This window comes from Balaenoptera musculus, chromosome 1 (assembly GCF_009873245.2).
Source record: "Balaenoptera musculus isolate JJ_BM4_2016_0621 chromosome 1, mBalMus1.pri.v3, whole genome shotgun sequence".
NCBI lineage: Eukaryota > Metazoa > Chordata > Mammalia > Artiodactyla > Balaenopteridae > Balaenoptera > Balaenoptera musculus.
In genome coordinates, this window is record NC_045785.1 from 22,248,443 (window position 1) to 22,265,398 (window position 16,956).

Sequence of the window (16,956 nt, forward strand, 5' to 3'; positions counted from 1 at the left end):
CTGTATCCCATATAACCAACTTTTCTTGATTCTAGACCTTTCACGTATTTTCTAAGTAATTCCTTTAAAAATTGATTTTGAGATAAGAAATATCATTCTTTTTGGTAGTCATACTGGAAATATCAGGGGTAAGCTAAGAGAACAAATTGTTGGTGTTTTTAATTTTAACATTGTCATTTTGGGCAATTCACGTAACTGTCTGTACCTGAATTTTACTTTTGTTAAAGTACTACCTCCTGAAGTTTTTATATTAAAAATAAATGTTCTTATCTAAACACCTAGGAAGTATTGTGTGAATTCAAAGTCCATTTTGTAGTACAGACTATCTTGTAGTAGTTGGGAGTGGAGATTCACATCCAGATTACTTAGATATGAACTTTACCTTTGCCGTTGATTAGCTATGAACTCCTTGGACAGGTTTACCCCTGGGTGACTTAGTTTCCTCAACTACTAAATGGGGATAATAAATGGTATCCTTCTTATAGCCTTGTTGTAAGAATTAGACAAAACAAAACACTTAGAATAGTCCCTGGCATTATAATACATGGTCGATTAATGTTAGCTGTTATTATCCATAGAGAATGGGGAGAAGGAATGCATAGGAAGTTGAACTTAATTTACCTTTTCTAAGCTTTAGCTTTCTTTTTCATCAGATCTTTTGTTAGAGATGTTCATATGTAACAGTAAATCATTTTGAGTTTAGTATTATTTTCTTTTTGTTTGATTTTTTTGATGGAAACTTTTACCATTTAATGAAATGATCAGAAACCAGAAAACAGGAATGAAGGGGAGAAGAAGCAGAGACCAGAAATCAGCTTTGAGTGATTAAAAACGGGCGATGCTACTTTAGTCCTTTTGTTTCTCTTAGGAACTAGAAGAAAAGTAGAGCTATTTTTTTAAATCAGTTTTTTATAAGTCTAAAAGCAACAGTAATTAAAAGATTATGTCACTGTAAGCATCTATGGAAGTGAATTTATAGTAACATGCAACCCATAGCTAAGTTAGCAAGATAATCTCAATTATATCTGTCTTTTTCTTTCCTGTTTGTCATGAAACTGTTCAGTGATTTATTATAGTATGTTCAGTACCTACAGGCCTGGCATGTTTCCCAACACAAATACTCCATAACCTGAAAGGGACACTTAACAAGCTAAACTAGTGAAAGATCTTACTTTCCCTTTGCCTCCCTCCATTTAAAAAATATTTACTGAATGCCTTCTGTGTGCTGAGAAGTATGTTACTAGCTGAGGATATAAAGACAATTTCTGTTCAAAGAATGTAGGAGAGACAAATAAGTAAGTAGATAATTTTAACAAAAGTGATTTATACCCCTATATGTAGAGGTATATACAGGGTGACTTCGGAGTACCGAAGGGGTACATAATTCAGTCTTAAGTATAGAAAGGTAGATGTTCAAGGAGGGATTCCGAGAGGAAGTGAAACATAAACTGAATTTTGAAGGAGTGGGAGTCAGCCAGATTAAGGAATGGAGGGAGAGGACATTTTAGGCAGCTAGAAGAGCAGATGCATAGATAGATAGACCTGGGCAAATATATCATCGTTTAAGAATTCCAAGTGGTTTGGAATAGGACTAAAGACAGCAGGCATGGGAGAGTGGTGAGAGAAAAGGTTAGACAGAAAGATAGGCATTAGTGCAGCAACATGGATGGACCTAGAGATTGTCATACTGAGTGAAGTAAGACACAGAGAAAGACAAGTATTTGATATCGCTTATATGTGGAATCTAAAAAAATGGTACAAATGAACTTATTTACAAAGCAGAAATAGAGTCACAGATGTAGAAAACAAACTTATGGTTACCAAGAGGGAAGGGGGGGAGGGATAAATTGGGAGATTGGGATTGACATATACACACTGCTGTATATAAAATAACTAATAAGAACCTACTGTATAACACTGGGAACTCTACTCACTACTCTGTAGTGGCCTATATGGGAAAAGAATCTAAAACAGAGTGGATATATGTATATGTATAACTGATTCACTTTGCTATATACCTGAAACTAACACAACATTGTAAATCAACTATACTCCAGTAAAAATTTTTTTAAAAAAAGAAAGAAAGAAAAATAGACATTGGGCCAGGTCTTGAAGGATTTTTAATAAGCTGTGAAGAGCCCTGTCAGATTTGTGTTTTTGTAAAGGTCATGGTGGTACCACTGTTGAGAATAGATCAGAAAGGGACAAAACTGGAGTCAGGTAAGAAGGAAATTATTACTGTCCCAAACACACATAAAAGGATGTAACATTTGAAAGCTGTGATCTACAAATAAATTCTGTCAAACTGAGATTTATAAAATTGTTTAAGGATATAGAAGACTTTTTGTCCCAAGTGAATAAATCCCAGAAGAATCATTTTAGCCCTTTATCTTTTTTTCTTTTCATTCACTACAAATCAACACAACAAACTTGGTTGTCAGCAATTTGGATTTTAGGATAGGTGGTATTCTGAAGGCTCTTGGTGCCTAAACCTGGGAACAAGATGAGAATGGGTAAAGTGTTTAATAGCTAATTGGATCCTGTTTGATTTGGGGCTTTTTCAACAAAGGAACTTATTTTTAGGCTGAAGAAACAGTAATCAGATTTGCATCTTGGATGGTTTTATTTGGTGACTACATTTTTATAGACCCGGTAGCACTAATAAAGATTAGCTTTTCAGAAAGGTTAAATTAGGATTGGGCTCATTGCTTTAACATAGACAGATGAGCAAAGGGACAGGTTGTTCATATTTTCTCTGACCTCATACATTGTTTTCCTAAAGTGTTAATGTGTTTCACTGTTACTTTTTTTTTTTTTTACAAGATTTAGAAGCAAAGGTATGTATAATCCAAAACACTATTTCTCTTTGAATTTAGAAATTATATACATAATCTTTTTTTTCTCCTGTACCTCACCTCCTAGGTTCTGTGGTTGTGAAAGTTTGAGAGTTTTGAGGGAAGAGAATGGTATAAAAGAGATGGGTATTTCTTACATGAAAAACGAAGAATAAAGTACATTTGAATTACTGACTGGAGCAAGTTTGATAGAAACACCATTTATATGGTCATCCTTTGTTCTTTTGTGGAATTACTGTTGACTCATAGTGTAACCAGGTGTTCATTACTCAGAATTTTTATTTAGTAGAAGATGCAGTCTGTATTCTGCACGTGTACCGGAAAAGAATGTTTAAGGAGATTTCTTGTTAGAAATTTCTGAATAATTTTTACAAATGTTATAGCTATCATCAGACTTATTGTATTTCCACTGGATATGTGGCTGAGTGTTGGTAGTATTTGGATTTCTTTCTCACTGTCTGAAAGTGAAACTGAGAACCAAATGAGTTAGAAAGAGTTATGAAAGAGAGAGAAGGAAGGAGAGACGTGGCAGTGACTAGTAGTCATCTCTGAGTCATCAGCAATGAATGCCACTTTACTGGAGAACATTCAGTGTTTCAAAGCCCTGTGACGGGCAGCTCCTTGATTTCAGACTGGTTAGTTTCTACACATCATTGATACCTCCAGGTTCTTTAGTAGACAGAGGCCACTTGGGACTTAGTTTTTATGAATATCATGTGGTTTTATTAAATATTTTTCTTTAAGATTAAGATTTCTCAATCACTTTCATTGTAACTACATGAAAAAATACTATTTGGGGTAGATAGAATGTTAAATGGACAGACAGTAAGATGGAGGTGGTTAATTTTCAATTGGTAACAAATGGATATAATTCTCAGTAGATCTTTAAATTGAAATAAAACCATCCTTCCTTGAGCTTTGAGTTGTTATTAATAGTCAAAGACTTTACTTAAGTGTTACTAGGAAAAGAAACAGTAATTCAACTGTTAAAGTAAGAGTATCAAAGATTGTGAGTATAAATAGCTCAATAGTTTGTGACTGAATAAAAGGAAACTTTTTTTTTTTACTGTCAATGTTCCTTCGTAGTATACTGCCTCTAGTAGTTGGTGTTTAGTCATTGGTGCCATGGAAAATAGATACCACATGCTGATGAAATACTCTGCTTTGCATTGTTACTGGAAGACTTGTAAGTGTGCTTTAAAAATACTTTGCGTTTGGCCTATCTGATAGAACTTTGTGCAGTGATGGAAATGTTCTAGATCTGCACCGTCCAGTGTGGTGGCCATGTGTGAAATGTGGCTAGTACAACTGAGAAACTGAATTGCAAATTGTGTTTAGTATAAATGTATTAAATATTAATATAGATATAAATAATCATACGTAACTAGTGACCACAGTATTAGACAGCACATCTTTAAATATTTGAGAACTGAGCAGCCCATTTGATAACCCTTACTTCACTGACCAGTCATTAAAATATACTATAGTTGTAATTAATATTTACTTTTAGTACGTTAATTGAGGAATGTGTTGTTTATTTCAGGTCTTTGTTTATATGTCATCTTCCCAATGAGGCCCTTCTGCTTGCACAGTTTATAATTTAGCACCCTCTTTCTCAGCCCGTCGTATTTCCTTTCCCTGAATAATTTTTTTTCTATAGCACTTATCACCATCTAACATACTAGAAAGAAGGCATAGATTTTTCCCTCTTTGTATCCAGTCAGTGTTTCCAACACCTAGAACAATAACTGATACTTTGGAGGTGCTCAGGACATTTTTGTGGAACGAATAAATGAGGATTGTGGTTTCCCAATAGTAATACCCCAATTCATTAAGCACTTATTTTGCATTCTATGGCAAGCATTGAGTTGGATTAGCTATATAAAGTGCACCATGACCACTGTTCTCTTCCATAATAAAACATTTCTTGGAACCATTATTTGAAACAGAACACTGAATTGGTTGTCGTTAGTTTGACTCTGCTGTAGAATTTCAGAACCTGAAGGGAGCTTGGCAATAATTTGATTCAGGTGCCTGATGTCACATAGTGGATTAAAATTTGATAAATGTCATTTGTATCCTCTTCTCATTTCCCTTTTTCCCTCATCCACACAACCTGTGAATCTTCTTGCTCAGTTTTTTTTCCCACTTCTTCTCATCTCCATTCAGCTAATTCTTTTTTTTAAATTAAGATTTTAACAAATTAATTAATTTATTTATTTTTGTCTGCGTTGGGTCTTCGTTGTGGTGCATGGGCTTCTCATTGCCGTGGCTTCTCTTGTTGCAGAGCACGGGCTTTAGGTGTGTAGGCTTCAGTAGTTGTGGTGTGCGGGCTCAGTAGTTGTTGCTCGCGGGCTGTAGAGCGCAGGCTCAGTAGTTGTGGTTCACGGGCTTAGTTGCTCCACGGCATGTGGGATATTCCTGGACCAGGGCTCGAACCCGTGTCCCCTGCGTTGGCAGGCGGATTCTTAACCACTGAGCCACCAGGGAAGTCCCCCATTCAGCTAATTCTCATTTTCATCTAGGTCTACCTTTTCCACTGACTCTACTGTACTCTGAGGAACTACCTAATCCCTTAACCCAATCAGAGAGAAACCTTTCGTCTTTCTTAACTGAAACTTTCCTGTTTACTATAATTTTTATAACTAACTCCTCAGTTCTAGAAACATCTCCTGGCCACTAGAGCATCCTTAAGAATTTATTGTCTTCGAAACAAAAACTTTAAGAGAAAGCAAAAAGAATTTCTGTAGCTCCAATTTCCTAGCCTGAGGTCTCTTATTCCATGGATCTGAAAGCAGTCCTGCTGGCATAATTTCAGTTTCTTTCTCCCATAAACACAGTCCAACATACTGTAAGTTTGTAAACGTATACATTACTTCATGCCTGCCATATGTATAGCTACTGTGATGTAAAGGCATAGCAGAACTTCCCCATTTTTTCCTAAGGAACGGTGGTACTTAAATGTAAGCATTCGGTGGGGGGGGAGTCATTTATATGAAGAATCTAAGTGAGGTGAGAAGGATCCAAATATATTAAGCACTTTCAGTCATCAGACTATAATTTAGAGATTTCTCTTATTTAATCCTCACAAAAACTCTGAGTAATTATCTCTATCTCATATAAGTTAAGTAACTTGTTCAGAGTCACCTAATCAGCAAATGGAAAAGCTGAAATTTTACAGTTATGTATATGTAACTCCAAAGCCTCGAAAGCTTTCCTCCGTTGGTAAGCCATGCTTCCTTCTGGAAGTGGGGGTAGGCAGGGGACAAGAGTTACAGTATTTGATGTAGAATAGGCGGCGCGTGTGTTCATTTTTTGCCTCCAATGAGCCAGCCACAGAAAGAAACCAGTGTCACTGGGAGTAAGAGGGATGAGTATCTGGTGGTACAGGGGCTCCCCCTTAACTTTAATCTCTGTCTTTCAGCCTGTTCTTCCGGCTAGTTCACATGGAGTAGAAGTGCTTTCTGCTGAGGATCTTGAGCCTAGCAGTCGTGATTATATGAGGGTTTATGTAAACATTCACTTGACACATTTGTCTTCTTTGAAAGTTATTACGACTTGCAAAGCAGTAAATTCTCAAAAACCATCATAAGCATGCCATTTTTTCACACAGAATTGAGAGTTTCACAGTAGTTCTCAAGATTGTTTGGAATGATAAACTAGTCTGTGGTCTTGACATTTCTTCCAGCCTTCGTCTGTGGCACTTTTCGCCTTAACTGTCTTTTGCTACCAGATTCTGTGAGCAAAGCTTAAAGTTGAGGAATGCTGTTTCTTCCCTTGTCCTCAAGGTTAATAAATACTTTTTGCATGTCCACCATGCACTGAGTCCTGCCAGGCACTAAGGGCTTAAGTGTAAACACATCATGGTTCCTGCCCAGCAGAGAAGTCGGAAGATCATTGCAGTTTAGGGTGATAATCCGGCACCATCAGTCATGATCAGCTCTTTACCTCTCCAGTCTTATCTCTTGCTGCCCTTACCTTTTTCTCACCTCTGTTATTCCTTCTGTGACTGACTCTCTCAGATTTTAGAAGTCACTTAATTCAAGATATTTTCTCTCATTTCTCAGGAGAAAGCTAGATGCCCCCAGCCCCATCAATATGTGTTTGCGTAGCACCTAGGTACTTATCATGCTCTATTGTCGATCCTACTTATTTGAACTGTAATCACCTTAAGGACAAAAACTATTCTGTTTAGTTCCAGCGCATTGCTGGGCACATAATCAGTGACCAGGAAATCTTTGTCTGAATTCTGCTTGAGTGACTAAGAAAAGGCTCTTAATAGTGGAAGCAACATTTGAGCCAATTCTTAAAGGATGGGTAGGCGTTCCCTAGATGGATCTGGGAAAGAAATTCCAGGCCAAGGGAGTGGTTTGTACAAATAGATGAGACAATGAAGAGTTTACAAGTGACTAGCAAGGCATTCTAATTTCCACATGGAATATGAGACATAGGTTATTAATTGTAGGATGTTATCTCCTATTCAGAGCCAGCCAGACTAGATTAGAGTTAGATGGTGGAATAAAGAATAGAAAGCTGCTCCCACCCTCAATTATATATAAAGAAGTTGAAAATTAGTCTTTTACTTGAATATGTATCTGTGTGACCTGTTAATAATTTCTGTTGGTCAGCCTTTCCTAGAGGAAAGTGACTCTCTTCCCAACCTCTCACTAGAGCTCACCTCCTTGAGACATCTCAAACTTAAAGTGGTATGCTGAATTAAGCTGACGGAGATGTAATTGAAATAGCGAAGAGCTTACTCTCCTAGGTAAGCCAATTTATATTGGTACCTCAGCATAAAAGTACATTTAAATGGAAGCATTATACTTTTGTGATTGATCTTGTAAACTGTTTATTGACAATATAAAACATGTTCTCACCTTAGTGTCTGATGTTCTGGCCAACAAAAAGTTTTGGAATTGTAAGTGTCACTAAAGGTTTTGAATGTTCAGCAGTGTTTGTTTAGAAACAGTTCTTCGATAAAATGAGACTGGTTGGGGGCTTCAATTGCTATCTAAATCTAAGCTGTAACTTAGATTCCTTTGCATATTAAACTTTATAAGGCCTTTTTTGCTCTTTCCCTAAATAAAATAGGAAGAGATTCACAAATTTTAATCGGTTACTTGCCCCATTCCTTGAGGCAATAAGCAGTGGAAGAAAAGTACTCTAAAAAGAGAGTATCTTATTAGGTGACACTTAAGAGAGAGTTGTCTACTTCTTATAAAGTTGAAGTGAGAGTTACCTTTGCATTTCTAAACTGTAGTGCATGGAAAACTAGAATGAACATAAGGCCTTATTGTTAAATTTTAAAGCCATCAGTGGGCCAATACTTTCCCCTCTCCCTGCTTGTCTGCTTTTGTCAGCACAAAGTAAATATTGATTGTTAAAATGAAACTGAAACATGTTGGTTAGGGAACATGTGTTGGTTTGGTCCATAGGCGACAGAATTAGAATCTCTGAGAGATTTGTCATTGTTGTAGAGTGTGAACTTCCCTGGGAAATGAATATATCTTTAGGAAATAAATATTGCCTTGGCCATTTATACAAGAGCCAAAGTGAGTCCTGGAGTTAGAATCAGGAGACTTGGGTTTTAGTCCTGTCTCTGAGCAAAGCATTTAACCTCTTGAACCCTCAATTTCCTTCTTCTCTAAAGAATAGGAGATTGAGCCAAATGATCACGAAGAATCCTTTTTCTAATCTTTGAGTTTATTGCTGCTTTCAAATACCCAAGATCAGCAGTGAGCCAAGTCAAGTTGGACATTTAAATTTGGCAGGTGGTAAACAGCAGCCATATGGGGATCCTTAAATCTATCTGTTCTACTCTTGTATAATTCTGTCAACATGAACTAGATTCTATAATACTGTTTCTGGGCTCTGTGTGTGTGTGTGTGTATGTGTATGTGTGTTTAATGTGCCTGGTTTGAACTAATTCATGATAATACCCACATCTGGGCTGTTCCATCTGCTTAATGTTTCTGTGCACCAACCTGATTGTGTTCAGACTTCCTCCCTGGACTGCTTCTTCCAGTTTGCTCTCTGGATTCATGGTACAGAAATGTCATCCTCTTCCGTTTCTGACTAAGCTCCTTGTAATGACTGGGTTTTCTGCCATGTACCATTGTCTGGCTGCCCCTGACCTGCCCTCTCCTTTTTTGACTTTTTTTTTTTTACTGTAACAGCTGTGATAGGTATTGCTTGCATTTATTGAGAGCTTTCCATGTGCCAGGCACATTACAAAGTGCTTTATTTCTGTTCATGTCATTTAATGCCTTGTACCGGTAAGTATTGTTATGCCCGCTTTACAAATGAGGAAACTGAGGCTCAGGGAGGTGAAATAACTTGCCTAGTGTTAACACCTAGTCATAGATCTGGAATTAAAATTTTAGTCTGCCTCCAAAGCTCATCTTCTTAAACGATATGCTGTATTGTCTGCATGATGATGATAACTACAGTATGCTGAGCACCTACTAGGTGCTGGGCAATGCATTTGCCACCTTTTGCGTCCCCATTTTACAGTAGTGGGTGGTGCTCTTGCACATGATCTGCTTTTAGGCTAATAAATGTAAGGGCCAGCTTAGAAGGAATTTGACATTCTTAGATTGGAACATTCTTTTAATGTAAAGTTTTGCTGTTTTTTTCCTTTTATTCTTTCCTATTTTAATGGTCAATATCATAATTTTTTTTACTACTACCAGTACTAACAACTGAGTTTTGCCCAAGTGTACACTTTTTTTTTTCTTACTGATGCCTTAGCATTGTCGTTTTCTTATTCCTTACCTTCGCTATTTTTTTAACCAAAAGCAGATAATAGAGATAAGATAATGGGGAAAGAGGAACAGGTGCTAAGGAAAGGCAAAGGAAAAATCCAGATACTAGAAACCTTTCCAGAATCTCAGTTTGGAGAACAAAGTTTTAAACTAAAAGCTCGGTTTTAGGGGTAGCTGTCATTTGTTAATGGAATATTAGGGTTTTGACAAACACAGGATTTGACCTCAGTAGCCTTATTCTCATCTGATAATAGGGTAAATAATATATTCTTCACAATGCCTGTTTATTTGTGCTGATAATTAAAGGACATAGACAGTATAAAACTCCTTAATATAGTGCTCAAAATTGTTAGTTCCCCCTTTACCTTCAGATGTTAAATTCATCAAGCTATAGCCTTAATATTTATCTATATGGCTGTATATAAATTAGTTATAGCTGAATAAAAAAGAAAAATCAGCATGCAGGCTGGCCCTTCCATTGCTGCATGTGGTTAGCTGATACTGCCTGTGTATTATATGCAGCACGTAGGGCCACTCCCTATAGTTTTGTATTCCTCAAGATCATTATTGAACTTTAGCAGAAAGAGAAATATTGCATAATACCTTACAAATATTTATTTCAAGTTTACTATTTTAGTAAGCAAATTTTTCAGAAATATTTCTTTTTATTTTTAGAAAAGGTATATTTAATTCTAAAATATTGTTCCTAATGTTATTAATTCCCAGTACACAGATCTCATTCTGCTCTGAGTATGCCACTCACAGGTACAAAATACAGTTTTAGAGCAAGCAGTGAAATGTCAGAATGGTCTGATTTTGAGGTAAGCCTGTATCTAAAATGTACCTTTGAATGGACTTCTGCTCCCATCAGCCTGCTTACGCATAACCCTGATGTTTTTTGTGTGATTAAATTTACAAATTCTTTCGTAGACTCTTGAGCAGCCTCCCTTTCTTTGTGACTATGAGTCTGGAAAGTTGTAACCCAGCTCAGTGTCAGAAAAAGTAGGTGTGGACTTTGAGGGCTGTACCACTCAGCAGCTAGAATGTGGTTGGCAGTCTCCTCCCCTTCCTGCACTTGAGCTCTTCACAGTGTGCACTCTGGAATGACAGGCATTCCTATCTGAAGAGAGCCAGCATGAAGACATATTTGTGAGAAACACCAGTGCCTTGTCCAGGATACAGGGAAACAGAAACTCCTGCAGATGAACTGACTTCCTGCCATTTCCTGATGTCTGGCGGTGACACTGAGAGAGGAGTGCATGTCCCCTCCTTATGTGGATTTATCGTTTAAGAAAAGTTCGCTTTGATCGGGGACAATTTGTTGTTGTGAGACACATCAGACAACATAATCATGGGGCAAGCTGACATCTCCAGACCGGTAAATCCAGATGGAGTTGGTGAGTAATAGAAGGCAAAGAAACAAAATCTTGACAGAGGCAAGGCAGATCTGTAGGTGAAGTTGACTATTTTATAGGAATTTGAATGTGAGGATTTTGATTTTTTAACTTTGGGATGTTTATCACTTTGTGAAGAATAAATGAAAAAATAAGTTAATTTTTCATTCAGTTATATTAATTTACCACTCATAGTTGCGTTTTACTGGATCCTTTTGGACTTTTTAAAGATAATATTGCTAGTAAACCATCTGTTAACTTCTTGCCCTTGCAGAACATAAGTGCTACAGGAACTCATGTTTAGAAATCAGTGGTGTTTTACTGCTCTTTTGCAGGACTTGGGCAGCTGATATATACATGTGGTATAGAATTAGAATTGTTGACTTCTATAAACAGGACCTGTTTTGTTTTGTTTTGTTTTGTTGGCTGCGGCATGCGGGATCTTAGTTCCCCGACCAGTTCCACCAGGCCCCATGAAGTGAAGCACAGAGTCCTAACCACTGGACCACCAGGCAATTCCCGACAGGACCGTTTTTGAGATTTGACTTAATTTTTTAGACTCAGTTATACATTTTCCAAATAAGTCTCAGGCTTTTTCCATTGTGCTGGTGTTTCCGTTTCTCATAAGGCAATACTTGGTGTAAACATTTCTGAAGGCAGTGCTTTGCATTTGAAGTGTTATTGTCTCAGAGATAGCTGGAGACCAGGCTGATAAGTGTAGCCGGAGTTTCAAAGCATATAAGTGAAATGGAAGTCCACTGTCACTAAAAAGACTCATTTTCCCAACCTTGTGCAGTTTTGTATAAAATGAAGATGGAAAGGTGGGAAAGATAGATTTAAGTGGATATTCATTAAAGGCTTCCTAAATATAAACAAAGTGGGTGAAAGCCTGTGAATCATTTCTTGACATTATACTTTTTTTTTTTTTTTTAAGATTTATACCTTCTTATACCTTCTCTTTGTTTATGAAGCAGCAGAAAACATGTTCAGTCCCAGGATGCTTTTTTTTCCCCCAGAAATGAAAAATGTTAGTGAGTTTAAAGAAAACCATAAAATGTGGGAACACAGGTAACACGCCCAAACGTGTCTCATGATTTAATGTAATTTCATTTCTAAAAGTATGTTTTCCCCTGAGAACTTGCCAGATGAAATTCCTACAAAGTACTTTTCATGTTTTATTGATACTGAGGCACATGGATCGCAAAGTGAGTCATTCAGCCACAGATTTTTAAGACTGAAATCAGAACTTGACTTACTTTACTTTGATCACCAGGGCTGAGTCCATATCAATTCAGTAGCTCAGTTGTTTTGTTTTTTTTCCCTTAATGAAATCGTTTACATTGTGTTGGCCGAAAAATTAGTACGATGTTACAGAAAAACCCGAATGAACTTTTTGGCCAACCCAATGGCTAGAAAAGGGTATAGAGGAAAATATAAAGGACCCTCTGGGGCCTCTACTCAGCTTAAGAGATGAAATTAAAAACAGAGTTGTATCCCACCCCACCCCTCTCTCTATGCCTACATTCCCTTATGATGGCATTTTGCTTGTTTGCTCCCAGAGGTAACCATTCTCCTGAATTTGGTAAATTCCCTTTTGGGCCACTAAATTCTCCTGTGGTTTCTACTACAAAGGTGGTTCTACGTTAACAAGTCAGGATGTAAATCATGCTAGGCATTTATCTATGAGATGGAAATGAAAGGTCTTTGAAAAGCAAGAAATGGGTAAGCAGGTACAACGTACTAATGAGTGGTGATATTTATGAAGAATGCCCATTTAACATCTATATACTAGACAAAAAATTTCATCTCAACAGATAAAGTTTCAAATTTTTTCTGCTGATTAAAAAAAAGTAGGACTCATCATTCATCAATTTTTCTTTCTACCAATAACCCTAATAAAAGTCCTATGAAGTGGGGAGTTCCCTGGTGGCCTAGTGGTTAGGATTCTGGGCTTCCACTGCCACGTCTCAGGTTCAATCCCTGGTCTGGGAACTGAGATCCCGCAAGCCGTGCAGCGCGGCCAAAAAAAAAAAAAAAATTTACTGAGATAAAACTTTCAAATAATACTTTGTAGTTCTCAATCAACATAAAAAGCTGTTTCTGTGTTCACTAGAATCCTTTACTATGTATCATATTAAAACAAACAGCTAAAAAAAAAACCAGCTAATTTAGCGCATGTCCTTAAATTAGGCACAAGACCAAAGATATTTATTTATTTATTTAGCTGAGCTGGGTCTTAGTTGCAGCACACGGGATCTTTAGTTGCAGCATGAGAACCCTCAGTTGCGGCATGCATGTGGGATCTAGTTCCCTGACCAGGGATCGAATCCAGCCCCCTGCATTGGGAGCATGGAGTCTTAGCCACTGGACCACCAGAGAAGTCCCAAGAATTTTAGTGAACTCTACCCAACCATTTAGGCTGGAACTTTCCTTCTCTCTCTACCTTTCCATTCCCCCTCTCTAGCTCTTTCCCCCCCCCCCCATCATATACCTTTCACTTAATAATTAACCTCTTTTTTCCCCACTTTTCCTTTGTATAAGAATATATTGCTTTAAAAGATGTCATATTGTAATACAGGAGTTCCCAATCCCCGGGCCGCATACCGGTATCCCCATCACTCATATTACTGCCTGAACCATCCCCCACGCACCCCCCCATCCATGGAAAAATTGTCTTCCACGAAACTGGTCCCTGGTGGCAAAAAGGTTGGGGACCACTGTTGTAATATTTCCTCTTTCCTTCATTCCTTTTCCGTCAGTATTCGATTCATTTTACTCTGAAATTTGTTGTTATGTGTTCTCCCACATGAGAATAGGAGTGGTTTTGGGAAAGGTGCTTTAGAAATAATTTTATTATTTGGAGGCAAAGTTAGTAAGGAGATTGCTGGATGAATAAATTTTAATATAGCTATAGAACAGTATTAACATAGAAATAAATAATAGATGGATTAATTAAAAATAAACTTCTTCATGAGACTTGAAAGAAGAACACTTGGCATTATTTGGTCACCAGAATTAGCAGAGACATTTCTCATACCTATCTAGATCTAAAAATAAATGCTAGTGGCGTGCCTTCTGCCTGGGTACTGTGAATTTTGCTGACACAAAGGATGTTCTCTACCTGGTGTTGGACAGATCCTCGGAACTTCACATCTTTCCTGCATTAACCGGCATGAGCAGCTGTCAACCTCCTGGGGTGGAGGGAGGGGACTGCCTAGAAATTTGGGGACCAAACTCAATTAGGTGGCCTTTACTTGGTCCTACCCAAAGGATTCCAATAAAAAATATATATATATATTTAAAAAAATAAAAAAATAAAAAATAAAAAAATAAAATAAATAAAAATAAATGCTTCTGAGAAAGAAGGAACAGGTATACTTTCTTCATATAATCCAGGAATCAAGAGAAAGTGTTAGGGCTCTGTCATGAACTCCTTAAAGGATTTTCTGTTGAATACCAATCAAAAATTATTATTCCCTCTTTCTGCTTCAGTAGATTTTCTGAATGGCCTATTGTCACAACAGTGTATTCCCTCTTTCTACTTGCAAGTTAATTTTGATAGGTTTAAAGTTTTTTTCCATGAGAGAATATATTTTCTGGCACCTCACCTTAAAACCTTTCTCTCAACTTAGAACTTTTATCAGAAAAGTATACATATCAAATTGCCAGAGTAAAGCAGCATCACTTCTTGACGCAGTTACGGTCGAAGATCTATTTTCCCAGAGTTGGAACCTCAGACCTAATTGTACCTGCAGGTACAGAGAGAGACCTTCTCCCTGGCTATCTTCTTGAGTGCTTTGCCCAGTTCTATTTCCCAAAGGTCAGAACTATGCAGTATTTCCAAGGGAAGTTATGGGCCTGCTCTAGACAAAGCCTGCTTTTGTTCATTAGTGTCAGGTTTTGCTTTCTGTAATTTTGTTGCAGTTTTCTAAAACAGTTTTTTAAATTCAATAATAATCCTCTTTCAGAAGGCAAAAATGAGTATAAGTACAATAGTGTAAGTATCATAAATTAGTGTTCTCCATTTACAGAGTTCTAATGCTGTTAAAATGATTGTATAAAAGCAATATCTGTTTCAAGCTAGATGGGCATAAAAGATAATTAAACAGAACCATTAGATTATAAAAGTAATTGGCCACAATATATTTAAGTCAAACCATTATGCTGTATACCTTAAACTTAAAAAAAAAAAGATAATTGGTACCTCTTGATAATGGAGTATGTATCTCGTTGTACAAAGCTATGTATTTTTAAGTTTCGGACAATAACTGATTATTAAAAGTTTTGGGGGTAAAATGAGAGAATTTTATACACTTTAAATCTACACATTTTTTAAGACCCGACAAGGTATAAGAAATAAGTGTGGAACTAAGACAGTCCCAGTAATTTTGTTGCTTATTACTAAGCCTAGTGAAGGGGAGTGGGTAGTGAAGGCTATCTTGAAAACTAAGTTATCTGTCAACTACAATTGCCTGTGCCCTACCTTGCCTTCCATCGTGAATGACTAATTGGTTGTAAATCAGATTCTCAAATGAACTAAGTTTACCGGTTAACCCTGTTTTATCCCTTATCTCTAGCAAGTAATGTAGGTATAACATGTATCTGTAGCAAATAGTTTATCTGAAGATGAAAAGTGCTAAGTAATTTTTTTAAAATACTATACATTTATTTTAAAATCACCTCAGAAATTCATCTGGAACAACTAAACTTGAACTAAAAAACATTGAATTAAATGTTGACCAGGAAAAAAACTGAGGGTTGAAGAAAGAAACTGCTAGAACTCTGCATAATATGTGATATAAGAAACAAGCCTCTGAAATGTGAGGTGCTACAACTTGGAGGAGGGAGTAAGTAGTTCAAACACCGGGGCATAGTTTCAGGGTACTTCTCACACTGGAAACTCCAAACTGTAATTAGTTATCTTCCTCTCCTAACCTCCACCCCCTACAAAAAACACCAAGACCTCCAACTCTGTGACTTGCTTTCCTAGTGGCCTGTGGCTGCATGACTTCTTTGGAACACACAATCCTAAAACTATAGCCAGCATTCTACACCCTGTTTTCTGGCAAACAAAGGGAAACAAGGAGGGAAAAGCCACCTTGTTTTGGTTCTCATGGAAAACAGAAAGGGACCATAAGGACATTTTAAATTCCATACTGAGTTTAAATAGAAACAATGGGGTATCCAAATGTGACTCCAAGCCTGTATTTCTTCTGTCAAATTGGAAATAGGGGCTTCCCTGGTGGCGCAGTGGTTAAGAATCAGCCTGCCAGTGCAGGGGACACGGGTTTGAGCCCTGGTCCGGGAAGATCCCACAACTAAGCCTGTTCACCACAACTACTGAGCCTGCGCTCTAGAGCCTGCAAGCCACAACTACTGAGCCTGCATGCCACAACTACTGAAGCCGCGTGCCTAGAGCCTGTACTCTGCAACAAGAGAAGCCACCGCAAGGAGAAGCCCGCACACTGCAACGAAGAGTAGCCCCCGCTTGCCGCAACTAGAGAAAGCCCGCGCGCAGCAACAAAGACCCAGTGCAGCCAAAAATTAATTAATTAATTAATTAATTTTTAAAAATTGGAAATGGGAGGGAGATGGTCATAAAATCAGAATTGTTGAGAACAAATATTTGGTTGATGTGCAGATTTGCTTATGAACAGTTTCAAATTCACTTCCCTAAGCCCTTTATTTATGAGTGCAGAAAAAATATTTGAGGTGTAATTGTATCATTAAAAATAAAAAAGATCGTTTCTCAATACCTGAGTATACTTTTTCTTGTATAATTTATTCATCCATCAGTTTTTCTTTCTATTGGAGTTTTCTAAGTGATGCAATTGAATTTTCTTAAAGTCAGACAAAAATTCACAGTAAGAAGCCTGAATAGTTTCAATGGATCCAAGAATGCTATGGAGATTAGTGGCTTCAATTAGATCTAATCAGCCACTG

General features: G+C 37.3%; 1 protein-coding gene across 10 annotated transcripts in view; it reads left to right on the plus strand.

Annotated features, from left to right (window-relative positions):
* Positions 1 to 16,956, plus strand: part of PHACTR4 (phosphatase and actin regulator 4) — a 114,882-nt gene that overhangs the window by 58,546 nt on the left and 39,380 nt on the right. For 3 of the 10 annotated variants that reach the window (XM_036849506.1, XM_036849476.1, XM_036849486.1), the window contains exon 1: positions 10,689 to 11,016. The exons of 6 other annotated variants lie outside the window; for them this stretch is intronic. In XM_036849506.1, coding sequence (XP_036705401.1) covers positions 11,008 to 11,016 — 9 coding nt within the window. In that variant the 5' untranslated portion in view covers positions 10,689 to 11,007. Of the gene's footprint in view, positions 1 to 3,948; positions 4,042 to 10,688; positions 11,017 to 16,956 lie in introns of those variants that run through there. One more of the 10 variants, XM_036849527.1, reaches the window with a different exon arrangement.